We start from the raw sequence: 25,773 nt of genomic DNA on the forward strand, positions 1-25,773 counted from the left end.
GGGTGAGTAAAGGAAACCAAGTCCCTGGTTCAGGAGGGCCAGAGCATTCCTCTCGCTGGCTGTGTGCCCATGAGCCCGGGACTGGGAGAAGGCCCAGTGGTACCTGCCCCCATGGAACTTGTTGGCTGGGACCTGGGAAGGCCCGTGGTGTGTATGCTTTGTTGTAAAATGTATCACTAGGGAACTGGACTCTCTGCCCCAGTCTGGCGCTGTCCTGGAGCACCTCGGCCACCAGCAGAGGGCATGCTGGTCATAGACACTGCCCCTCCCTCCCCTCCCGACAATCTCCAGGCTGCCAGTTCCAGTCTCACCTTGAGCCGCTACCTCTCGGGCACCCAGGGCTGCTCTGGTGGAATTAATTTGGACAGTGGTGGCATTGTAGCGAGTGGATGCTTTGGCCTTGTAACTGGTGCCATTGTTTTGTGTGTGTTTTTTTTTTTTTTGAGACGAGTCTTGCTCTGTCGCCCAGGCTGGAGTGCAGTGGCGCGATCTTGGCTCACTGCAAGCTCCGCCTCCCGGGTTCATGCCATTCACCTGCCTCAGCCTCCCTAGTAGCTGGGACTACAGGCATCCGCCACCGCACCCTGCTAATTTTTTGTATTTTTAGTAGAGACGGGGTTTTACCATTTTAGCCAGGATGGTCTTGATCTCCTGACCTTGTGATCCGCCTGCCTCGGCCTACTAAAGTGCTGGGATTACAGGCGTGAGCCACCGCGCCTGGCCATTGTTTACAATAAGTGCCAAACTTTGATGTTTGTGTGTTTCTTTGCTGTTTTGTTGCTGTGTTCACTCAGGTGTTGCTTGTATTTGGAACTCAGCTTTCACAATGGAATTGCTTTTGATACTACTCTTTGGCATCTCAGGATACTACATCCTGCGTGATTGATACTCTGTGCTTCGTTTAATGACAGGCAGGTCTCACCTTGTCTTGTGTCTTATAAAAGCCAGGCTCTTAGAAGTGGTGACACTCATAAACCAGCCTGAAGTTGCTGAATTGACCCATGTTATCTAACACCTAGTAAGATTCTAGTAAGATTCTTAACCATATCCAGCTTGAATTTTTACTTGATTTTGCATTTAATTGCTTCCGTGTACCTACTAAGTTTTTACATAATGTATTTTTTTATTATTTAAATAGAGATGGAGTCTCACTATGTTGTCCAGGCTGGTCTCGAACTCTTGGGCCCAAGTGATCTTTCCGCCTCATCCTTCTGAAGTGCTAGGATTATAAGCGTGAGCTACTGCACTTGGCCTTTACATGTATTTTTTAATGTATTTAATGGAATGTAGGATTGATTTAATTGAAGAGTACATTTAGCTTTGTAGAAAACTGCCAAACTATCTTCCAAAATGGCTGTGCCATTTTGCATTCTCACCAGCAGTGAATGAGGGCTCCTGTGCTCCACATCCTCACCAGCATTTAAAGTTGTCAGTACTTTGGGTTTAGGCCATTCTGACAGGTATGTAGTGGTGTCTCAGTGTTGTTTTAATTTGCAGTTTCCAAATGACATAAGGTGTTGAGCATCTTTTCATGTGCGTATTTGCTGTCTGTATATCCTCTTATATCAGGCATGTGTTCGGGTCTTTGGCCCTTGCCCCCACCCTCCCACCTTATTATTATTATTATTAATTTTTATTCATTTTTTTTTAGACATAGTCTCGCTCTGTCGCCCATGTTCGCTCTGCCTCTCGGGTTCACACCATTCTCCTTCCTCAGCCTCCCGAGTAGCTGGGACTACAGGTGCCCACCACCACGCCCAGCTAATTTTTTTTTTTTTTTTTTTTGAGACGGAGTTTTGCTCTTGTTGCCCAGGCTGGAGTGCAATGGTGCCATCTCGGCTCACTGCAACCTCCGCCTCCCAGGTTCAAGCTATTCTCCTGCCTCAGCCTCCCGAGTAGCTGGGATTACAGGCACATGGCACCACGCCCTGCTAATTTTTGTATTTTTAGTAGAGATGAGTTTTCGCCATGTTGGCTAAGCTGGTCTCGATCTCCTGACCTCATGACCCGCCCGCCTCGGCCTCCCAAAGTGCTGGGATTACATGCGTGAGCCACCGCGTCTGGCCCCTCCCACCTTATTTTTAAAGAGTCTTGCTCTGTCACCGAGGCTGGAAAGCAGTGGTACAATCTCGGCTCACTGTAGCTTCAACCTCCTGGGCTCAGGTGATCTTACTACCTCAGCCTGCCAAGTAGCCATAAGTACAGGTGCACCCCACTGTGCCTGGCTAATTTTTTTGTTTGTTTGTTTTTGTTTTTTTTTTTTTTTTAGACCACATTTCTCGCTGTTGTTGCTCAGGCTGGAGTGCACTGGCGCCATCTCAGCTCACTGCAACCTCCTGACTCCGAAGTTCAAGTGATTCTCCTGCCTCAGCCTCCTGAGTACCTGGGATTAAAGGCGCCTGCCACCACGCCTGGCTAATTTTTATATTTTTAATAGAGACAGGGTTTCACCATGTTGGCCAGGCTGGTCTCGAACTCCTGACCTCAAGTGATCCGCCTGCCTCGGCCTCCTAAAATGCTGGGATTACAGGCGTGAGCCACTGTGCCCAGCGCCTGGCTAATTAAAAAAAATTTTTTGTGTGTGAAGACAGGGTCTCCGTATGTTGCCCAGGCTGATCTTGAACTCCTGGGTTCAAGCAGTTCTTCTGGCTTAGCCTCCCAAAGTGCTGGAATTAATCTCCAAGCAGGGATTACAGGCATGTGCCACCACACCCAGCTAACTTTTGGGGTTTCTCCACGTTGGCCAGGCTGGTCTCTAACTCCTGGCCTCAAGTGATCCACCTGTGTCCACCTCCCAAAGTGCTGGGATTATAGGCATGAGTCACCACACCTGGCCTCTTATTATTGCATTTTAAGAGTTCTTTGTATATTTTAGATACAAGTTGTTTATCGGATATATGTTTTGTAAACATTTTCCTCAGTCTGTGGCTTGTCTCTATTATTATTATTATTATTATTTTTGAGGTGGAGTCTTGCTCTCTTGCCCAGGCTGGAGTGCAGTGGCGCGATCTTGGCTCACTGCAAGCTCCGCCTCCCGGGTTCCCGCCATTCTCCTGCCTCAGCCTCCTGAGTACCTGGGGCTACAGGCGCCTGCCACTACGCGTGGCTGATTTTTTGTATTTTTAGTAGAGATGGGGTTTCACCGTGTTAGCCAGGATGGTCTGATCTCCTGACCTCGTGATCTGCCCACCTTGGCCTCCCAAAGTGCTGGGATTACAGGTGTGAGCCACCGCGCCCGGCGTGTCTCCGTGATCTTAACAGTGTCTTTCTCAGAGCTGAAATCTTTAAATCAATAAAGTGGAAACTTCAGCCATGTAACTGATCAGGATGAATGAGGGAAGCCATTGTTTTCAGCAGATGCCAAACTTGGTTTTTCTCCTCTGACTCTTGACGTGGTTGTTCCCTTCAACTGGCCGAGACCCAGGGGCTAACTGATGCCGGGGCTTGTCCTAGGTTAGGCGGAGGAGTCTGTGGAATAGTGTAGGGTGTCCCGGCCACGGAGAACTCTCAGCTTGACAGTTCACCCTCCATTTACAGGTGAAGACACTGGGGTCCTCCAGGCGCAGTGACCTAGGGGTGTGTGGCAGGTGGGGCAGGGACCCCAGTAGAGTGCAGACCTCACCTCCTTGGCCATTTCCACCTGCCCCTCATCCACCATGTGGCCTGCAGGTGGTGCATGGCAGGGTGTGGTGCTTGATCTCCAGGATGTTGGGCAAGGCAGAGTCCTTGGCCCCTGCACTGTGGAGCTCAGCTTCTCCCCACAGGCCCCACGCCTGTGTGTTCAGGGCATCCTCCTTGACATTCGGAGAGTGAGACTCAGGGTGGCCATACTGACCCACTGGCCCCATACTCTGGAATTACTCACGGCCTGCTGGTCTGCCCATTGAGGGACATGCCTTCAGTCCCCATGGGCCTGTGGGAGGGCTTTAACCAGTGCCTGGTTGGGCAGGGCTCTTAGTCTTAGTGACTCCCTAACTGGAGCTCCCAGGGCCATTTGCCTCCCACCTCTGTTCAGGCTGAGGGACGTGGGCACAGCTGCCAGCATGGGGACCAGGCCTCTGTCCTCAGGTGACTTCATTGCACTTGCTGCCACCTTCCCTTGCAGAAATTGGCAGAATTCCAGGAAACTTGCCCAGAGTAGGTGCCTCAAATAGAAACAAGCCCAGTGCATTTGCCATGGATATTTGATTCTCTAAAAGGCAGAGGTGGGAGGTGAAAGAGACATTTATTTAAACAGTTATACAGGAATAATTTCTATAACTGCACATATGGAAAGTATTCAGTTTGATCAGTTTTGACCTAGGCATAGGCAGACTTCCTTTCATTGCACTTTGCAGGTCCTGCATTTTTTTTTTTTTTTTAAGATGGAGTTTCGCTTTTGTTGCCCAGACTGGAGTGCAATGGCACGATCTCGGCTCACTGCAACCTCTGCCTCCCGGATTCAAGCGATTCTCCTGCCTCAGCCTCCTGAAGAGCTGGGATTACAGGCGCCTGCCACCGTGCCCAGCTAATTTTTGTATTTTTAGTAGAGATGGGGTTTCACCATGTTGATCAGGCTGGTTTCGAACTCCTGGTCTCAGGTGATCCACCCATCTCGGCCTCTCAAAGTGCTGGGATTACAGGCGTGAGCCACTGCGCCCAGCCAGGTCCTGCATTCTTTACAAATTGAAGGTTTGGAGCAGGCGTGGTGGCTCAGGCCTGTAATCTCAGCACTTTGGGCGGCCGAGGCAGGCAGATCACCTGAGGTCAGGAGTTCGAGACCAGCCTGGCCAACATGGTGAAACCCTATCTCTACTAAAAATATAAAAAATTAGCTGGGCGTGATGGCATGTGCCTGTAGTCACAGCTACATGGGAGGCTGAGGCAGGAGAATTGCTTGAACCTGGGAGGCAGAGGTTGCAGTGAGCCGGGATCACGCCACTACACTCCAGCCTGGGCAACAGAGCGAGACTCCATCTCAAAAAGAAAAAAAAAGAAAAAAAGTTTGTGGCAACCCTGCATTGAGCAAGTCTATTGGCACCATTTTTTGGCCAGCCTGTGTTCATGTAGTGTGTCTATATCATATTTTGGTAATTCTTGCAATATTTCAAACTTTTTCATTATTATCTTTGTTATGGTGATCTATGACCAGTAATTTTTGGTGTTACTAATGTAATTGTTTTGGGACATCATGAACCGCGTCCATGTAAGACAGCAAATTAAATTGATAAATGTTGTGTGTGTTCTGACTGCCCCACTGACCGGCTGTTTCCCCATCTCTCTCCCTTTTCGTGAGCTCCCTTATTCCCTGAGACACAACAATTTTGAAGTTAGGCAAATTAATACCCTACCTCTAAGTGTTCCAGTGAAGGACAGAGTCACACACCTCTCACTTTAAGCCAAAAGCCAGAGGCCAGGTGTGGTGGCTCACGCCTATAATTCCAGCACTTTGGGAGGCTGAGGCGGTCCGATCACTTGAGGCCAGGAGTTCAAGACCAGCCTGGCCAACATAGTGAAACCCCATCTCTACTAAAAATACAAAAAACTAGCCAGGTGTGTTGACACACGCCTGTAGTCTCAACTACTCAGAGGATGAGGCAGAAGAACCTCTTGAACCCAGAGGTGGAGGTTGCAGTGAGTCAAGATCACGCCACTGCACTCCAACCTGGGCGACAGAGTGAGACTGTCAAAAAAAAAAGCCAAAAGCTGGACGTGATTAAACTTAGGAAGGCATGTTGAAAGCTGAGATAGGCTGAAAGCTAGGCCTCGTGTGCCAAACAGTTAGCCAAGTTGTGAATGCAAAGGAAAAGTCCTTCGAAGGAAATTACAAGTGCTGCACATGAATGATAAGAAAACAAAACAGCCTTCTTGCTGATAACAGAGAAGAAAAATTTTAGTGGTTTGGAGAGAAGATCAAATCAGCCACAACATTCCCTTAAGCCAAAGCCTAATCCAGAGCAAGGCCCTAGCTCTCTTCAATTGTATGAAGGCTGAGAGAGGTGAGGAAGCTGCAGAGGAAATTGTGAAGCTAACGGAGGTTGGTTCATGAGGTTGAAGGAAAGAAGCCACCTCCATAACATGAAAGTACAAGGTGGAGCAGCAGGTGCTGCTGGAGAAGCTGCAGCAGGTTATCCGAGTCTGGCTGAGATCACCGATGAGGGTGGCTACACAATAGATTTTCTTTTTTTTTGGAAACAGAGTCTTGCTCTGCCGCCCAGGCTGGAGTGCAGCGGTGCAGTGTTGGCTCACTGCAACCTCCACCTCTCAGGTTCAAGCGATTCTTCTGCCGCAGCCTCCCGAGTAGCTGGGTCTACAGGTGCGCGTTACCACGCCTGGCTAATTTTTTTATTTTTAGTAGAGACAGGATTTCACTACATTGGCTAGGCTGGTCTCGAACTCCTGACCTCAAATGATCTACCTGTCTCAGCCTCCCAAAATGCTGAGATTACAGGCGTGAGCCACTGTGCCCTGCCTAGGTTTTCAGTGTGGGTGAAACAGCTTTCTGTTGAAAGAAGATAACATGTAGGACTTTCATAGCTAGGGAGGAAAAGTCAATGCCTGGCTTCCAAGGACAGGCTAGGTCTGGTGACTCACACTGTAATCCTAGCACTTTGGGAGGCTGAGGCAGGTGGATCACCTGAGGTCAGGAGTTTGAGACCAGCCTGGCCAACATGGCAAAACCCTGTCTCTACTAAAAATTAAAAAATTAGCTGAGTGTGGTGGCACTTGCCTGTAGTCCCAGCTACTCAGGAGGCTGAGGCAGGAGAATCGCTTGAGCCCAGGAAGTAGAGGTTGCAGTGAGCCGAGATTGCGCCTGCCACAGCACCCCAGCCTGGGTGACAGAGTGAGATTCTGTCTAAAAAAAAAAAAAAAACAAAAAGGACAGGCTGACTCTCTTGTTAGGGGCTTACACAGCTGGTGACTTTAAGTTGAAGCCAATGCTCATTTACTATTCTGAAAATCCTAGGGCCCTTATGAATTATGCTAAATTTACTCTGCCTGTGTTCTATAAATGGAACAACAAATCCTGGATGTCAGCACATCTGTTTATAGCATAGTTTTCTGAATATTTTTAAGCCTACTGTTGAGACCTACTGCTCAGAAAAAAAGATTTCTTTCAAAATAATACTGATCAGGCCGGGTGTGGTGGCTCACGCCTGTAATCCCAGCACTTTGGGAGGCCGAGGCAAGTGGATCACAAGGTCAGGAGTTCAAGACCAGCCTGGTCAAGATGGTGAAACCCCGTCTCTACTAAAAATATAAAAATTAGCCAGGCACAGTGGCAGGCGCCTATAATCCCAGCTACTCAGGAGGCTGAGGTAGGAGAATCGCTTGAACTCAGGTGGCAGAGGTTGCAGTGAGCCGAGATCACACCACTGCACTCCAGCCTGGGCAATAGAGTGAGACTCTGTCTCAAAAAAATAATAATAATAATCAAAATAATACTAATCATTGGCTGTGCATGGTGACTCATGCCTGTAATCCCAGCACTGTGGGAGGCCAAGGTGGTTGGATTACCTGAGGTCAGGAGCTCGAGACCAGCCTGGCCAACATGGTGAAACCCCATCTCTACTAAAAAATATACAAAAATTAGTCGGGCATGGTGGTGCATGCCTGTAATCCCAGGTACTTGGGAGGCTGAGGCAGGAGAATCACTTGAACCAGGGAGGTGGAGGTTGCAGTGAGCTAAGATCACACCACTGCACTCCAGGCCAGGTGACAGAATGAGACTCCATCTCAAATAATAATAAAAATAATAATAACAATAATAATAATAATACTGCTAATTGACAATAGACCTGATAAACCAAGAGCTCTGATGGAGATGCACAAGGAGATTAATTTTGTTTTCGTGCCTGCTGTCTTTAGTCCATTTATGTGGCTGTGAAGGAATGCCCAAAGCTGGGTAATTTATGAAGGAAAGAGCTTTATCTGGCTCATGGTTCTGCAAGCTGTACAGGAAGCATGGCACCAGCATCTTCTTCTGGCGAGGAACTCAGGCCGCTTCTACTTACGTCAGAAGGGGAAGGGAAGCTGGTGTGTGCAGGTCACATGGCCAGAGAAGTGAGAGAGAAGGGAGGTGCCAGACTCCTTTTAACTATTAGTTCTCCCAGAGGCTAATAAAGTAAGAACTCAGTCATGACCACGAGGATGGCACCAAGCCCTTCCAGAGGGATCCATCCTGTGACCCACACACTTCCTATTAGGTCCTGCCTCCAACATTGGGATTGAATTTCAACATGAGGTTAGGGATCCTCATCTCCAAACCATAGTGGATAATAGCACCTATTAACTCAACATCCATTCTGCAACCCATGGGTCAAGGAGTAATCTTGACTTTCAAGTCTTATTGTTTAAGAAATGCATTTTGGGCCTGTAATCCTGTAATCCTTTGGGAGGCTGAGGAAGATGGATTGCCTTTGTTCAGGAGTTTGAGACTAGCCTGGGCAACACGTTGAAATCCTGTCTCTACAAAAAATACAAAAAATTAGCCTGGCGTGGTGGCGGGCGCCTGTAGTCCAAGCTACTCGGGAGGCTGATGCAGGAGAATGGCATGAACCCGGAAGGCGGAGCTTGCAGTGAGCTGAGATCGTGCCACTGCACTCCAGCCTGGGCGATAGAGCGAGACTCCATCTCAAAAAAAATAAAAATAAAAAAAAAAATTAGCTGGACGTGGCAACATGTGCATGTAGTCCCAGCTACTCAGGAGGCTGAGGCAGGAGAATTGCTTGAACCCAGGAGGTGGAGGTTGCAGTGAGCCGATATTGCGCCATTGCACTCCAGCCTGGGCGACAAAGCAAGACTCCTTCTCTACAAAAAAAAAAAAAAAAAAAAAGAAATGCATTTTGTAGGGTTCTGGCTGCCATAGATAGCAATTCTTCTGATCTGGGCAATGTAAATTGAAAAATTTACATTAGAAAACATTCACTATTCTAGATGCCATTAAGAATATTTATAGGCCAGGTGTGGTGGCTCACACCTGTAATCTCAACACTTTGGGAGGTCAAGGTGGGTGGATCACCTGAGGTCAGGTGTTCGAGACCAGCCTGGCCAACATGGTGAAACCTCGTCTCTACTAATACAAAACCTAACTAGGTGTGGTGGCATGTGTGTGTAATCCCAGCTACTCAGGAGGCTGAGTCACAAGAATCGCTTGAACCCAGGAAGCAGAGAGGTTGCAGTGAGCCAAGATTGTGCCATTGCACTCCAGCCTGGGCAACAGAGCAAAAAAGAAAAAAAGAAAGTGGTTTCTTAAGATGGAATCTAGTCTTGGGGAAGATGCTGTGAACATTGCTGAAATGACAAGAAAGTAATGGCAGTGGTGGGCCATCTGGAGCAACCCCTGCTCTCACGCCGGGTGCAGTGAGGTGGCGCAAGCAGTGATGGCAGGAGCAGCCGTGGGAGCAGCAGTGGCAACAGTGGGTCCCCTGTGCCCTGCATTCCCTGGGCAACTGACTGCACCGCCCCCATCCTTGCACAGCCAAGCAAGACCCGCTCCCAGGCCTGGAGCCTTGCCGCTCCAGACCCTGGCTCCGTGTCAGAGCTCTCACCCACTGTCACTGTGGGGAGGGGTGTGCAGAGGAGACAGTCAGTCCCCGGAGCCTGCCCCTGGGAGTCTCCCAGAGCCCACTGCCCTGGGAGCCACCACAATGGGGCCAGGCTGAGTTGCCTGCTGGTGGGGAAGCAGCATGATTGGGCATGGAGGTGCGGGCAGAGAGGGGCCCCAATGTGGAGCTGGGCCTGGGGTGATGCTGCACTTGCATACGGAGTGCGGGGGCTGGGCCTGTGATGTGGAGCTTGGGTTATGCTTCAGGGCCCTGGGGCAGGAAGTGGGAGCGGCATTCACTTTGGGGACCTGGACTGTGGTGCGGCCACCGCACCCACCCTGCTGATGGTGCCCTTTAGACTTTGGGCACCGACAGGCATGGGAGAGAGGCCAAGTGGGGGCTGAGGATAGGCTGGCACAAACAGCCTGGATGCCATGAACAGTGGCAGGAGACAGGCTTCTGGGTAGAAGGGGTCTGATCCCCGGTGAAGCCTCACCTTCAAATCGGGGAGGGCCTGAAGCCTGAGGGCCGGCCGGCCAGTCCCGAGGACCAGAGAAGAAGCTTGTGGTGCTTTTCACTGGCCCACCCATGGACCAGTCAACACACACTTCCTCCACTCTGAGGCCCATAAAAACCCTGGACTCAGCCAGACTAGAGCAGAGGACAGAAAGATGACAGGATGACCAGCTGCAGAGAGTAGCTACCCTCTCTGCTGAGAGCTGAACACTCACTGGGATGACCTGGCTGTGACTTAATAAAGCTCCTCTTTGTCTTGGTCACTCTCCATTTTTCTGCGTACCTCATTCTTCCTGGTCACAGGGCAAGAACTCGGGACCTGCCGAATGGCGAGGCTGAAAGAACTGTAACACAAACAGGGCTGAAACATGCTGCTTCTTGCCACGTTGCCAGTGAAGGGAAGGAGAGAAGAGCTGTGGCCCTTTGGGGAGTCCAGACCTGGGAGCTCCCTGAGTCAGGGTTATGACTCCCTCTTTGGGGCCCTGCAGTTCCTGGCATCACCAAGCTTCCGGGCACCACTGCATTCCCATATGCCAACCAGGCAAGCTGCTTGAGGTGCACTTGGTCCAGGTGCAGCCTTGCAGAGAATCAGCACCTGTGCCAGCATCTGGAGCTGCCTGCCCTGCAGCAGCAGCTGGCATGTCTGACTGTGCAGTGGCCGAACTGCACGCTTGCTCACACACTGCTCGCTGCTCCACACCAGGCTTGTCCTTGGCAGGCATGGGAGCTCCAGGCTGGTAGCATGAGCCAAGTGCAGCCTGCCAGGCTGAGTGGGTGGAACAAGCCCAGTGAGCCCCAGCAAAACTTGGGCAAAGGTGCCACAAGATACAGAGGTTTCTGGCTAGAAAAGGGACACCCCAAAGATCCCGTAACAAAAGGATTTAGAATATTCCATAAACTTAGTTGATAAAACAACATAGGTTTTAAGAGGACTGACTCCACTTTTTTTTTTTTTTTTTGAGATGGAGTCTCGCTCTGTCGCCCAGGCTGGAGTGCAGTGGTGCGATCTCAGCTCACTGCAAGCTCTGCCTCCTAGGTTCATGTGATTCTCCTGCCTCAGCCTCCTGAGTAGCTGGGACTACAGGTGCCTGCCACCATGCCCAGCTAATTTTTTTGTATTTTTAGTAGAGAAGGGGTTTCACTGTGTTAGCCAGCATGGTCTCCATCTCCTGACCTCGTGATCTGCCTGCCTTGGCCTCCTAAAGTGCTGGGATTACAGGTGTGAGCCACTGCGCCCGGCCTGAGTCCACTTTTGAAAGTTCTACTGGGCTGGTCCAGGAGATCGAGACCATCGTGGCCAACATGTTCTCCCCATCTCTACTAAAATACAAAAAATTAGGCTGGTGTGGGGGTGCACACCTGTACTCCCAGCTACTCAGGAGGCTGAGCCAGGGGAATCACTTGAACTCGGGAGATGGAGGTTGCAGTGAGCCAAGATCACGCCACTGCACTCTAGCCTGGCTGACAGAGTGAGACTCTGTCTCAAAAAAAAAAAAAAAGAGTTCTACTGTGGGTAAAATGCTATCAAACATTGCATGCTACAGAGAAATCTTTTTTTTTTTTTATTTGAGACAGGCTCCCACTCTGTCACCTGGGCTGGAGTGCAGTGGTGCAATCACAGCTCACTGCAGCTTTGACCTCCTGAGCTCAAGGGATCCTCCTACCTTAGCCTTTCAAGTAACTGGGACCACAGGCAAGTGCCACCATGAGTAGCTAATTTTTTAATTTTTATTTTTTGTAGAGACAGCATCTCCTTATGTTGCCCAGGCTGGTCTGGAACTCCTGGGCATGAGCGATTCTCCCACCTCAGGCTCCCAAAGTGCTGGGATTACAGACATGAGCCACCGTGCCCGGCCCAGAGAAATATTTTGTGGAAAGAAGAGTCAATTGATGTGGTCAATGTCATTGTTGTCTTATTTTAAGAAACTGCCACAGCCATCCCAACCTTCAGCAGTCGCCATCCTAATCAGTCTGCAGGCCGGGCGGTAATCCCAGCACTTTGGGAGGCTGAGGTAGGCGGATCACCTGAGGTCAGGGGTTCAAGACCAGCATGGCCAACATAGTGAGACCCCATCTCTACTAAAAATACAAAAAATTAGCTGGGCGTGGTGACGTGTGCCTGTAATCCTAGCTACTTGGGAGGCTGAGGTAGGAGAACCACTTGAACTCGGGAGGCAGAGGTTGCAGTGAGCCAAGATCGTGCCACTGCACTCCAGCCTGGGCAATAGAACGAGACTCTGTCTCAAAAAAAAAAAAACCCCAAAAAACAACATGAATCAGTCTGCAGCCATCAACATTGAGGCAGGACCCTCTGCCCGCAAAAAGAATACCACTCACTGAAGGCTTAGATGATTGTTAGCATTTTTTAGCAATAAAGTTTGTTTTTTTTTTTTTTTGAGACGGGGTCTTGCTCTGTCGCCCAGGCTGGCGTATAGTGGCGCGATCTCGGCTCACTGCAAGCTCCGCTTCCCGGGTTTATGCCATTCTCCTGCCTCAGCCTCCTGAGTATCTGAGACTACAGGCGCCCACTACCATGCCCGGCTAATTTTTTGTTTTTTAGTAGAGATGGGGTTTCACCATGTTAGCTAGGATGGTCTCGATCTCCTGACCTTGTGATCCACCCGCCTTGGCCTCCGAAAGTGCTGGGATTATAGGTATATACTTTTTTTTTTTTAAGGCATAATGCTATTATACACTTAATAGACTACAGTGTAACTTTTACATGCACTGGGAAACCAAAAAAATCATGTGAGTTATTATAAAGTGCAATGTGTGCTTTGTTGCGGTGATCTGGAACCAAACCCGTAATATCTCTGAGGTATGCCTGTGTGAGCCTGTGAAGCCCTCACCACAATTGAGACCGAGACCGTGAACAGACCTGTCACCCTGCTGACACCCTCTGCTTCTCTGGTCCCTCCCTGCCCCCAGGCAACCTCTTACCTGCTTTCTGTCACTATAGTTTGTGTTTCCTCCAAGTTTATAAACATGGACTTGCACAGTATGTTCTCTTTTTGTCCAGCCTCCCTTGCTCAGCACGATTACTTGGAGATTCATCCACATGGTTGCATGTATCAGTCATTCATTCTTTTCCTTTTTTTTTTGAGATGGAGTCTCACTCTTGTTGCTCAGGCTGGAGTGCAGCGGGGGCGATCTCAGCTCACTGCAACCTCCACCTCCCGGGTTTAAGCGATTCTGCTGCCTCAGCCTCCTGAGTAGCTGGGATTACAGGCTCCCACCACCATGCCTGGCTATTTTTTTTTTTTTGAGATAGAGTCTTGCTCTGTCCCCAGGCTGGAGTGCAGTGGCGTGATCTTGGCTCACTGCAACCTCTGCCTCCCGGGTTCAAGTGATTCTCCTGCCTCAGCCTCCTGAGTAGCTGGGACTACAGGCGAGTGCAACCACGCCCGGCTAATTTTTGTATTTTTAGTAGAGATGAGGTTTCACCATGTTGGCCAGGATAGTCTCGATTTCTTGACCTCATGATCTGCCCACCTTGGCCTCCCAAAGTGCTGGGATTGCAGGCGTGAGCCACCGCACCAGGCCAAACGCTGGGCTTTTTTTTTTTTTTTTTTTTTTTGAGACAGAGTCTCTTGCTCTGTCCCCCCGGCAGGAGTGCAGTGGCATGATCTTGGCTCACTGCAACTTCCACCTCCCGGGTTCAAGGGATTCTCCTGCCTCAGCCTCCTGAGTAGCTGGGATTACACGCATGCACCACCACGCCCAGCTAATTTTGTATTTTTAATAGAGATGGGGTTTTTCCATGTTGGTCAGGCTGGTCTTGAACGCCCGACCTCAGGTGATCCACCTGCCTTGGCCTCCCAAAGTGCTGGGATTACAGGTGTGAGCCACTACACCTGGCTGATAATTGCTTTTAGATGTTACTTTTGTATTTTCCTAATGTCTAATGATGTTGAACATCTTTTCTTTTTTTCTAGAGGTGGAGTCTCGTCTCGTTGCCCAGGCCAGCCTGGAACTCCTGGGCTCAAGTGATCCTCCTGCCTCAGCCTCCCAAAGTGGTGGGATTACAGGTGTGAGTCACTGCATCTGGCCTTTTTTGAGACAAGGTCTCGCTCTGTCATCCAGGCTGGAATTCAATCTTGGCCCACTGCAGCCTTGACCTCCCGGCTCAAGCGATCCTACCACCTCAGGCCCCCTGAGTAGCTGGGACCACAGGTGCACTGTAGGGTCCAGCCCCACAGGGTCGGTGGGTTTTCTTCCCATGTGCAGAGACGAGAGATTGTAGAAATAAAGACACGAAAAAGAGATAAAAGCAAAGACAGCTGGGCCCCGGGGACCACTACCACCAAGACGTGAGTGGCCCCGAATGCCTGGCTGCGCTGTTATTTATTGGATACAAGGCAAAAGGGGCGGGGTAAGGAGTGTGAGTCATCTCCAATGATAGGTAAGGTCACGTGTCCACTGGACAGGGGGCCCTTTCCTGCCTGGCAGCCGAGGCAGAGAGAGAGAGAGAGGGAGAGAGAGAGAGACAGCTTATGCCATTATTTCTGCATATCAGAGACTTTTAGTACTTTCACTAATTTTGCTACTGCTATCTAAAAGGCAGAGCTAGGTGTACAGGATGGAACATGAAGGCAGACTAGGAGTGTGACCACTGAAGCACAGCATCACAGGGAGACGGTTAGGCCTCCAGATAACTGCGGGAAAGCCTGACTGATGTCAGGTCCTCCACAAGAGGTAGAGGAGTAGAGTCTTCTCCAAACTCCCCCAGGGAAAGGGAGACTCCCTTTCCTGGTCTGCTAAGTAGCGGGTGTTTTTCCTTGGCACTGACGCTACTGCTGGACCACGGTCCGCTTGGTAACGGGTGTCTTCGCAGAGGCTGGCATTACCGCTAGACCAAGGAGCCCTCTGGTGGCTCTGTCCGGGCATAACAGAAGGCTCACACTTGTCTTCTGGTCACTCCTCACTGTGTCCCCTCAGCTCCTATCTCTGTATGGCCTGGTTTTTCCTAGGTTATGATTATAGAGCGAGGATTATTATAATATTGGAATAAAGAGTAATTGCTACAAACTAATGATTAATGATATTCATATATAATCATGTCTATGATCTAGATCTAGTATAACTCTTGTTGTTTTATATATTTTATTATACTGGAACAGCTCGTGCCCTCAGTCTCTTGCCTCGGCACCTGGATGGCTTGCCGCCCACAGTGCACACCACCATGCTCGGCTAATTTTTTGGATTTTTGGTAGAGATGGGGTCTCACCATGTTGCCTAGAAGAGTCTCCAACTCCTGGGCTCTAGCCATCTGCCCACCTCAGCCTCCCAAAGTGCTGGGATTACAGGTGTGCACGACCGCGCCTAGCCAAAGGTCATTTGTTTTTTTCACACTGAGCTCTGAGAGATCTTTCTGGAGCCTGGATGTAAGTTTCTGACCCTACCAGCTTCCTCTAGCATGAGGCAGTGAGTTTTGGTTGGGGAGAGGGATGTAGCCTCCCATTCTAGGGCACGTCGATGCAGAGTTCTCCTTGAATTCTCTCTTCCAAGTGCCCTCTGATGAGCTGGGCTCAGTGTGCTTTTGAGTTCTAGGTGCCTATCTCATTTCCTACCTTCTTTCTGTATGCTTGGCTGCCTGGGCAGGTATGGGAGGGATGGGGGAAGAGGTGCTGCCATCTCTTGACTTTTTTTTTTTTCTTTTTTTTTTTTTTTTTTTTGAGATGGAGTTTCACTCTGTCACACAGGCTGGAGTGCAATGGCACAATCTCGGCTCACTGCAACCTCTGCCTCCTGGGTTCAAGCGATTCTCTTGCCTTAGTCTCCCAAGTAGCTGGGATTACAGGCGCCCACCACCATGCCCGGCTAATTTTTGTAGTTTTAGTAGAGACAGGGTTTTGCCATGTTGGCCAGGCTGGTCTCGAACTCCTGACCTCAGGTGATCCACCTGCCTTGGCCTCCCAAAGTGCTGGGATTACAGGCGTGAGCCACCGTGCCCAGCCCACCTCTTGACTTTTTAGCTTCCAGATGCCTTTGAAAGCTGCAGAAAACAGGGTCATTTCCCCAGAAAAGTAGAAACCAGACACAACCTCAAGCATGTTTTTAGGGATGCTCACAGCCTACTGAGCCAGTTCTACTTTGTTTTGGGTTAGAGATGCCACATCTGCAGGTCTCTGCCAAGCTGTGTGTGTTTTTCTTTAGATTTTCGGAGTGCCTTTCTGCGGCAAAGGTAAGAGTGTTTCAAGGGCTCCTGCCATGCGTCACCCACACGGCCAGTGATGGTGTAGGGAGGGACCACAGCTTCTGGCATCCAGTTGTTTGTAGGTTTTTGTTTTTTTTTTGACAGAGTCCCGTCTGTTGCCCAGGCTGGAATGCAGTAATGCAGTGACGTGATCTTGGCTCACTGCAGCCTCCGCCTCCTGGGTTCAGGTGATTATCCTGCCTCACCTTCCCTGGTAGCTGGGATTGCAGGAGCACACCACCATGCCTGGTTAATTTTTTTTTCAGTAGCGGTGGGGTTTCACCATGTTGGCCAGGCTGGTGTCAAAACTCCTGACCTCAGGTGATCCGCCTGCCTCGGCCTCCCAGAGGGCTGGGATTACAGGCGTGAACTACTCCACCCTGCTTTGTTTGTAGTTTATAACAGCTTTCCTGAGCTATAACTCTATTGAGTCTACCCTTTTTGATTGTACAATTCTGCGTGAACCTTAATGGATTCACAAGGCTATGCAGCCACCAGCACGATTTAATTCCAGAGCATTTTCATCACCCTCGGAATTAACCTGCATGCGTTAGCAGTCACTCCCATTTCCCCTCCTCCAGCCCCTGCCCCTCACCAGCTGACTTTCTGTTTCTGTAGATCTCCCTGTTGTGGACATTGAATATACACGGAATCAGATGGCGTGTGACCTTTTGTGATGGACTTCTTTCACCCAGCATGGTTTCAAGGCTGGTCCGTGCATTACTGTGGATCTGTAGGTCTTCATTTTTTATGGTCAGATAATATCTCATTGTATGGATTTATCGTATTTTGTTTACCTACCCATCCGTGGTGGACACCGGGTTGTTTCCATCCTTGGGTGGTTGTGAATAATGCTGCTATGAACATTTCTAGACATCTCGTTTTGTCAATTAAAATGATTTTTAATTTAGTAGATGGGAAATAGCACCTTGTAGTTGTTTAACTTTGAGATTATTTACTCATAAGGCTAAGCTGTCTTAGAAGTGCTTCCTCTTTGCGGGACCGTCTGGTTGTGGCTTGAACCCGTGTTGCTGTGGAAGCCTGGTAGGTCCTCACTGATTTGGGGTGGGTGGTGTGCCTAGCACACCTAGGCTGGGACCAGCTGGAAGGGTTGCTTAGGGAGGCAGCAATGCCTGCCTGGAGAGATGAGGCCAAGTCCAAAGGGCACAGTACTGGGGCCCAGCCTCATTCCTTGAGTTCCATTTGGCTGCAGCTTCTGGAGGGAGCCGACCGGAGACGTGCGGAGACGATGCTCCTGCTTCGGAGAAGCTTGTCACTAAATGTCCTCAGAAAGGAAGTCGACAGGGCCTGTTTTGGGGAGAAGGCCAAGCAGTGAGTTGGGAGCTGAGAGGAACTATGGGCTATTTGGGGTCGGGGAGGGAAGTGTGTTTGGGAGGACCTGTCCTGTGTGCCAGGGTGGGAGGCGCTGTGGCTTCAAGACCCTGGCCCTGGGATGCCGGCTACTCACGATGATGGGCCGAGATGGGCAGCCAGGGGGCTGAGGAGGCTGATGGCCTGGGCCTGGGTGGGGAGGGCTCAGGGAACATTTTCAGCCAGGGTTAGCTGCCAGGCTTGGGCCAGACTCAGCCCTCTGACCTCCAGGCAGACATTTTGGGTCGGTGGGATCCCTTTAGAATCCCCTCCTCTGCTGGCTCCCTGTGGGACCCAGTGCGTGTGGGGTTTGTAAGCTGAAAATGTCTTTCTCTTTTTTTTGCACATAGGTGAGAGGACTTGTCCTTTTAGGACTTGTTATTTTTGCACACAGGTGAAAGGACATCCTTTTAGTAATAATTTGCCTATTTAACTTTTACCAGAGTGACTTCCCAGGCTCAGTGCCTGCCAGCTGGTTAGACAGAATAAGCCCAGGCTCTGGGAGTTTGATAAGGGCCTTGATAAGGGCCCTCTGTTCCAGTGGAAGTGGCCTTGTCAGCCCTCTCTGCCCTAACTTTCTCTTTCACAACTAAACATGTGAAACTTGCCCAGAGGCTGGGGGCCAGGCCAGGCCCTGAGAGGACCCTGAGAGGCCGGCAGGTCCAGCTTGGTTGAGTGGGCTGTGCGGCCTGCACTCTGGCCGGGGACTTTCCATTTCCTGCTGGTCACAGGATTCCTGGGGGGGGGGGGGGGCAGCACTGGGGGAGGTTGTGGTGATAACACATCCCGCCTCCTGCACTGGGCCTCCTGTAGCCTGCACCCTGGCCGCTGTGATTGTTTGGCCTCTTTCTTTCTTCCTGACACCCAGTAGAAGGGGAGGCAGAGTGAAGAGAGTATGGGCTGGGGGGCACAGGGCCCACAGGTGGCAGCCGGCAGCCTAAGAGCCTGCGGGAGTGGAGGAAGGGTAGTGGAGTTGCTGAGCCCCAAGACAGGCATGGCACCCTCTGAAGTGGGGGTTGGAGGAAGGAAGAGGGGGAGGGGGGAAGGGGGGAAGGACAGGGGTGTGTGGCCTGAGGAGAGGGGAGGCTGGACCACCTGTCCACTTTGCTTCAGCCAGGGAGCTGGCCCTTGGGACAGGCTTTAGATGCTAGCTCCGTCAGCAGGATGCAGGCTTGGACCTGCTGGAGTCCTTGCTGGCCTGTGACCTTCCTCCCCTGTCTACATTTCAGGGAGCTCTAGAAGGCGGCAACAGGGCCAGGCCTGGCTTTGGCTGAGACCCTGAAGAAAGACTAGGGGGCTTTGTGCCCTGTCAGAGAAGGCAGAGCCTCACAGCCGCTTCCCTGAGGCCGCTCAGCAGCGGCCTCTCTGCCTTCCTGATCTCCTGCCATGGCAGCCGGAAGAGCTCACCGAATTACTTCTTCTGTAATTATTTATAAAGCAAGGTTTCTATGGCGACTAGTTTCTGGTAGACGCTCTGGATTGGCGAGACAGCCTCTTCCTGGCCAGATTGGGCAGCTCAGGAAGCTGGGGGTGGGGGGTGCTCCCCACCAAGCCCGGTGTGGCGGGGAGCTGGGACAGTCCTGGGTCAGGCACGCACTCTGTGATGCTTCCCCGCTCCCTTGCCTTTCTCTGCATCTGATCCTGGGATGTCCTAGCCACCATGGCTTTCCAGCTGAGCAGGTACTGCCAGTCATGGGCATGTCCAGGCTGTGCAGGGGCCACTGTGGGTGGATTGTTTAGGGACATTTGGAAGGGAGGGGTGGGTAGAGGGGACTCGGCCCCTGTGCCCAGCAGGCTGGTTGGTGTCATGCAGCCAGGAAGGGCAGTAGGGCACCCAACTGGCCTGGCTGTTACTGACCCCCAAGATTAGGTGGTCAGCCGAAGCTGGGACAGGAAGTGCAGGCCTGGGTGAGCTGGGGTCCCCTGACAGGGACCAGGGCACTCCCCTGCCTGCTCTAGTCCCCAGGGAGGAAGGCACCTGGTTTTCTTTCTGGCCTTGCTCCTATGGCTTCCCTCTGCTCCCGCCAGCTGGACTGGGTTCGCTGCGGTTTTCCAGCGCTGCTGAGCTTCCTACCTGCGGTGGAGGGGGGGACTGTGGGCTGCACAAGGAGCCTCCTGGGTCAGTCCCCTGCTCCTGGCCAAAATGGAGGCTGGAAGCTCAGGGCCATTGTTGGCCTCTTCCCCCGTCCTGCTTGGGGGCCTGGAAGTGCCGCTGGAACTTTCCTTGGCACAGCCCTTCCTCCCACCCTTCCCTCTTCTGGAGATGCAGGGGTGTGTCTGCGGGTTGAAGGGACTTCGCCGGAACTGCTTCAGGCAGCAAGTCAAAGAGGAGAAGCAGGGGCCGGGCTTGGTGACTCACGCCTGTAATCCCAGCACTTTGGGAGGCTGAGGCAGGTGGATCAACTGAGGTCAGGAGTTTGAGACCAGCCTGGCCAACATGGCGAAACCCCCATCTCTACTAAAAAATACAAAAATTAGCCGGGCATGGTGGTGCACACCTGTAATCCCAGCTACTTGGGAGGCTGAGGTAGGAGAATCGCTTGAACTCGGGAGGCGGAGGTTGCAGAGAGCCAAGATCACGCCATTGCATTCCAGCCTGGGTGACAGAGTGAGACTCCCTCTCAAAAAAAAAAAAGAAGAGAAGCAGGGCTGCTTGAGCTTCCATTTGGCAGAGTCCCCCATGGAAAGAGGAGGCGTTCACGTGTGCCTGTGCCTGGACTTTGAGGCCCCACGCTCATCCATGCGCCTGTTTTGTCCCTCAAGCCTGCCTGGTGTGAGGCCCCCACCCCCCATGCCATAAGGAGACCTGCTTCTCCTTTCCTTCCAGGAATGGCAACCTCTGTCCCTTGTCTACTCCTGGCCAAGGCAGCCTCTGCTGAGCTCCTGAAGGAAGCTCCAAGTGTCTGCGGGCCCCAGGTGGTGGCCCCCAGCCATGAGTGGCAGCTGCAGCCCCATGATTGGGGACAGTCTGCCCAGACACCTCTGTCCCACCCAGCTTTCCAGCTGAGGTGAGAGTGGAGCACACGCACTTGGTGCTTGACCTCTGGTTTGAGGCCTTTGTCAGAAGGGGGCGGTAATGAGCTACCTGCCCTGCAGGCCCCGTGTGGGCCTGACCCGCCTATACCCCAGACCCTTACCTGGCTGTGCACCTTCAGGTGGGCACTTTAGCTTCCACCGTGGAGTAAAGGAAGCAAGGCTCACCTACCCCTGGTTACCCTGGGTTTCCACGCAGTAATATTTTCATTTTAGCACTGACTTTTTTTTTTTTTTTTTTTTTTTTTTTGAGACAGAGTTTCGCTCTTGCCCAGGCTGGAGTGCAATGGCGCGATCTTGGCTCACCACAACCTTTGGTTCTTGGGTTTAAGCAATTCTCCTGCCTCAGCCTCCCAGGTAGCTGGGATTACAGGCATGCGCCACCATGGTTGGCTAATTTTGTATTTTTAGTAGAGATGGGGTTTCTCCATGTTGGTCAGCCTGGTCTCGAACTCCCGAACTCAGGTGATCCACCTGCCTCAGCCTCCCAAAGTGCTGGGATTACAGGCAAGAGCCACTGTGCCCAGCCATGAAAGTATAGTCGTCATTGTCCTTTTTTTTTTTTTTTTTTTGAGACAGAGTCTCACCCTGTGGCCCAGGCTGGAGTGCAATGGTGTGATCTCGGCTCACTGCAACCTCCGCCTCCTGGGTTCAAACAATTCTCCTGCCTCAGCCTCCCAAGTAGCTGGGATTATAGGAGCCTGCCACCAAGCCCAGCTATTTTTTTTTGTATTTTTAGTAGAGACGGCGTTTCACCATGTTGGCCAGCCTGGTCTCAAACTCCTGACCTCATGATCCGCCCGCCTCAGCCTCCCGAAGTGCTGGGATTACAGGTGTGAGCCACTGCGCCTGGCCGGCACTGACATTTTTGTGTCAGAGTCAGAGACACTGGTGACACTCCCAGCTGGCCGTGTGCTGGGCTGTGGAAGGGGCAGGCAGGGTTCAATGCCCTGCAGGGCTGCTGCCAAGGTCACCGCACAGGGGCCTGTCCAGGGCTGGCCAGGTGTGGGTGGCGGGTGCTGAGTGGGGCTGAGGGTGCTGAGCAGGGCTGAGGGTGCTGAGCGGGGCTGAGGGTGCTGAGCGGGGCTGAGGGTGCTGAGCGGGGCTGAGGGTGCTGAGCGGGGCTGAGGGTGCTGCCGCTGCTGCCTCGGGGCTCCCCTGTGCCACTCAGTGCTGCTTTCATTGGGAGCATCAGAGACCTCCGGGCATGGCCACAAACCAGGTGGCAGATGACAACCGGAAGCAATTTCCTCAGGCTGGAGACCCAGTGGTGGGCAGGGCCATGCTCCCGAAGGTTTGATGGGAGGCTGCTCCCATCTCTGCCTTCATCTTCATCTGGACCTCCTGTGTCTCATGTCGAGACTTCCCTGTTCCTATAAGGACACCAGTCATTGGGTTAGGGCCTTCCCTAAGGCACGGCAACCTCATCTTGATTGTATCTGGATGCAAAGAACTCTTTCCAAGTAGGGTGACAGTCATAATTTCTGGGAGTTCGGTCTCAAACATATCTTTTGGGGGACACAATTCAACCCAGTACTCAGGCTCCATGTGGCTTAGGTGGGACTCCATCTTGAGAGGACCCCAGGGCACAGGAGGCATGGCCAGCCCTCAAGGTGAGGCCAGGGGACAGGAGCAGCTCCTCTCCCTGCCAGGCTCCCCTTGATTGTTCCAGGCGCCTCACTCCCACTGCGGAACAGGCTCGGGCTGTCCTGCGAGGAGGTGGGCTGGACCCCAGGGCTGCTGCTGTAGGCGCTCTTGGGATGAGTGCTGGCTGGCCTCTGGTGTGATGAGATCTGAGTTTTGAGCTGTGCCTTGAAGCATTTTCAAAGAACACTGATTAATTTTAACGGGTTGAGATGGTTTAAAGGCGTCCAAAAGACACAGGCATCTCACCGAGGTCCCTGCTCAGTAGCTGGTTTCTTCCTCTGGGGGCCATGGAGGCCTCTGGTTTCTCACACCTCCTTCCTGGAATGGTCGTCCCTGCGCCCCAGGTGGTCACCTTGCTCCCATGGCTCTGTGCCTTCCTGTTTTTCACCTGACAGCTGGTCTATGAGAAGGTTCCTACTCCTTGTGCAAGGCTGAGCAATATTCCAATGTGTGGCTGTTACTTTTATGTCCTTATGTGGACATCTCGGCACTGGCCCGTGTCCTGCGTTATACACGGCTGTGCAGTGAGTACCCTTGCACGTGTTTGGTTTAACCGTGTGTGGAAACAGCTGTGGGGTAAATTTCTGCGAGTGGAATCCTGGGTCAGGGTGTCCCTGTGCATCTGGGGTTTGGGTGGGTGGTGCCGGGTGCCCTCTGTGAGTATTTGCTTACACTCCCCTATTCGTAAATGGTTCCCTGTCCTTCACAAAGGGTGGGTCAGGCATTGCTGGGACAGGTAGAACAGTGGGAAGGGCCAGGTGTGCCCGCTAAGCCCCAGTGCTCTGGCAGGTGCAGCTCGGAGCCCCGCAGGGCAGTGAGAGTTGAGGTGGAAAAGTTCCTGATCCCCGAGAGCTCCAGATGCCTTACTAGGAGATTGAGTCTTTATTCGGTAGATAGGAAAGGCCCTGGAAGGTATGGATAAGGCTAGACTCCTGCGTAGGAAGAGCCACTCCTGGGGCTGTGCGGTCAGGGCCAGTTAGGATCTGAGCCAAGGCAAGAGGCGAGTGCAGAGGCCATGGGGGACGAGAGGCCAGTGCAGAGGCCATGGGGGACGAGAGGCCAGTGCAGAGGCCATGGGAGGTGACCTCCCCAAACAGTATCTGTGTGGTTCCTGGACTTCAGCCTCCCCAGCCTCCCCTCCTTTCAGGATGGATCCAGATTTTGTCTCAGCCCTGAGGCCCTGCACGACAGCTGCGTCCCTGTCTCAGGCCATCTCTTCTTCACCCCCTTTTGGGCCATGCGCCAGCTTTGTGGGGTTGCTTTCTGTTTCCGGAGCTCGCTGGACACTCCTGGCCTTGGGCCCCAAACATTCCCTCACCTCGTAGTCTTCTCAGACCTCTGCTCCTGGCTCACCCTTCAGGACTTGGCCAAGGTGTCACTTCCTCTGGGAAGCTTTCCTGGAGATTAGGTGGGGTGGCGCCCTTCTGGGAGTGGCTCCTTGACCCATGTGTGCTCAGCTTCCTCAGAGCCCTGGTCATCAGCCGGATGCCACCTCCAGAGGGGACACCGGCTGAGAGTGGGGTGGCTGAGAGTGGGTTGGCAGCATCTGCGTCCATTAGCCTTGGGCCCCAGCACCTGCCACTCATGCTACAAGGACTGGACAGAGATGGTTCTGATCTGGGACAGGAGCAGCTGGAACAGAAAAAGGGCGGGGCTGTGGGCCCGGGTGACATTCCAGACCTGCAGTCAGCCCCGGCCTCTGGCTGCCAGGACCCGGCAGGCGGAAGATAGAACGGGGGATGTTTGGGGCCAGGCCCAGAGAGAGAAGGCAGCCACGTAGGAAAGTCCCCCACCCTGGGCAGCTTTCTATCTTTCCTTGAAGTTTCTGGGGTCAGAGGAGGGGGAAGAAGTGCAGGATTAGCGTGTTGGGGGCTGGGGGAGGAATAACATGTCAGACTGAGCAGGAAACAGTCCTCCAGAACTGGGCCAGGCCTGTGCCGTTGCCCGAGCTGGACTGTGTCTTTCTTTATTTTTAGATAATTTTTAACCCCAGGAATCCTAGAGACAGACAAATGTATTTCTTTCTTTTCTTTTTTCTTTTGAGACGAAGTCTCACTCTGTCATCCAGGCTGGAGTGCAGTGGCGTGATCTCAGCTCACTGCAACCTCTGCCTTTCAGGTTCAAGCAGTTCTCCTGCCTCAGCCTCCTGACTAACTAGGATTGCAGGCGTGTACCACCACGCCCTGCTAATTTTTGTATTTTTAGTAGAGATGGGGTTTTGCCATTTTGGCCAGGCTGGTCCTGAACTCCTGACCTCAAGTGATCCGCCCCCCCTCGGCCTCTGTAAGTGCTGGGATTACAATTGTAAGCCACCACGCTCGGCAGCCAAATATATTTCAATTTTTCCTTTTTCTTTTGAGATAGCATCTCACTCTGTTGCCCAGGCTTGAGTGCAGTGGTGCAATCGTGGCTCACTTCAATGTCCTCTTCCCGGGCTCAAGTGATCCTCCTACCTCAGCCTCCCTGGTAGCCACTGCCCCCAGCCTGTCTTTTAGTTTTTTAATAGTAAAGGGGGCCGGGTGCAGTGGCTCACGCCTATAATCCCAGCACTTTAGGATCACCTGAGGTCAGGAATTTGAGACAGCCTGGCCAACACAGCAAAACCTTGTCTCAAGTAAAAATACAAAATTTAGCCAGGTGTGGTGGTGCATGCTTGTAATCCCACCTACTCGAAAGGCTGAGGCAGGGGAATTGCTTGAACCCAGGAGACGGAGGTTGCAGTGAGCCAAGATCGTGCCACTGCACTCCAGCCTGGGAGACAGAGCGAGACTCCGTCTCAAAAAAAAAAAAAAAAGGAAAAGAAATGGGAAAACAAAGTCTCCAGTGAGAGGCAGCAGCTTCCCTGGCTCCCCTGGCTCTCACCCCTGCCTGCCTTTAGACGGAGGCAGACGTGACCCTGTCCTGGGATGGACACACTTGGCCTTGGCCAGGCCATGGGGCGGGGCCTGAGAGAGTGACAGAGCTGTTTATGGGTCCTGGAGGCTGGCTGGGCCCGGCGGTTCCTGAGCTGTTTGGAAGGAATGAGGGAGGTGGGGAGGGGAAGAGGGAGGGGCCAGGTGTGGAGCAGCTGGTGGTGGTATGCAGGACAGGAAGGAATTCCAGCTGAGGCCGGGACTCACTGGCTGCCCCGGCTTGGAGGGAAGGTGTCTGATTTGGGGCAAGGGGGAAGGGGTGAGTGAGTTGGGCTTTGAGCCTCCTGCATTGGAGGTGACAGCACAGTCCCCAGGCAGGAATAAGGTCCTGTCGGGGAGAGGGTTGTGTCTGACCTTGAGGGCAGGGGCTGGCTTCCTGGGTGGTTAGTTGGGGAGTTAGGATGGTCCTTGGTGCAGGACCTGAGGTGCCGAAGACAGGCGGCCAGGCCCGTGGCAGCCGGCTGGCGTGCAGTCTGCAGTTCCTGGCATGTACTCCTGATGGCACAGCACCAAGTGCCGAGTCCTCACTTTATTGCCAGGTGGCTCGAGGCTCTTCCCCGGGCCTCAGGCA

General features: G+C 52.2%; 1 protein-coding gene across 5 annotated transcripts in view; it reads left to right on the forward strand.

Annotated features, from left to right (window-relative positions):
* Positions 1-25,773, forward strand: part of ACOT7 (acyl-CoA thioesterase 7) — a 130,941-nt gene that overhangs the window by 16,535 nt on the left and 88,633 nt on the right. The window contains exon 1 of one of the 5 annotated variants that reach the window (XM_055262179.1): positions 17,427-17,571. The exons of 3 other annotated variants lie outside the window; for them this stretch is intronic. In XM_055262179.1, the coding sequence (XP_055118154.1) occupies positions 17,489-17,571 (83 nt within the window). In that variant the 5' untranslated portion in view covers positions 17,427-17,488. Of the gene's footprint in view, positions 1-17,426; positions 17,572-19,185; positions 19,291-25,773 lie in introns of those variants that run through there. One more of the 5 variants, XM_055262181.2, reaches the window with a different exon arrangement.

The sequence above is a fragment of the Symphalangus syndactylus genome, chromosome 22 (assembly GCF_028878055.3).
Source record: "Symphalangus syndactylus isolate Jambi chromosome 22, NHGRI_mSymSyn1-v2.1_pri, whole genome shotgun sequence".
Taxonomy (NCBI): domain Eukaryota; kingdom Metazoa; phylum Chordata; class Mammalia; order Primates; family Hylobatidae; genus Symphalangus; species Symphalangus syndactylus.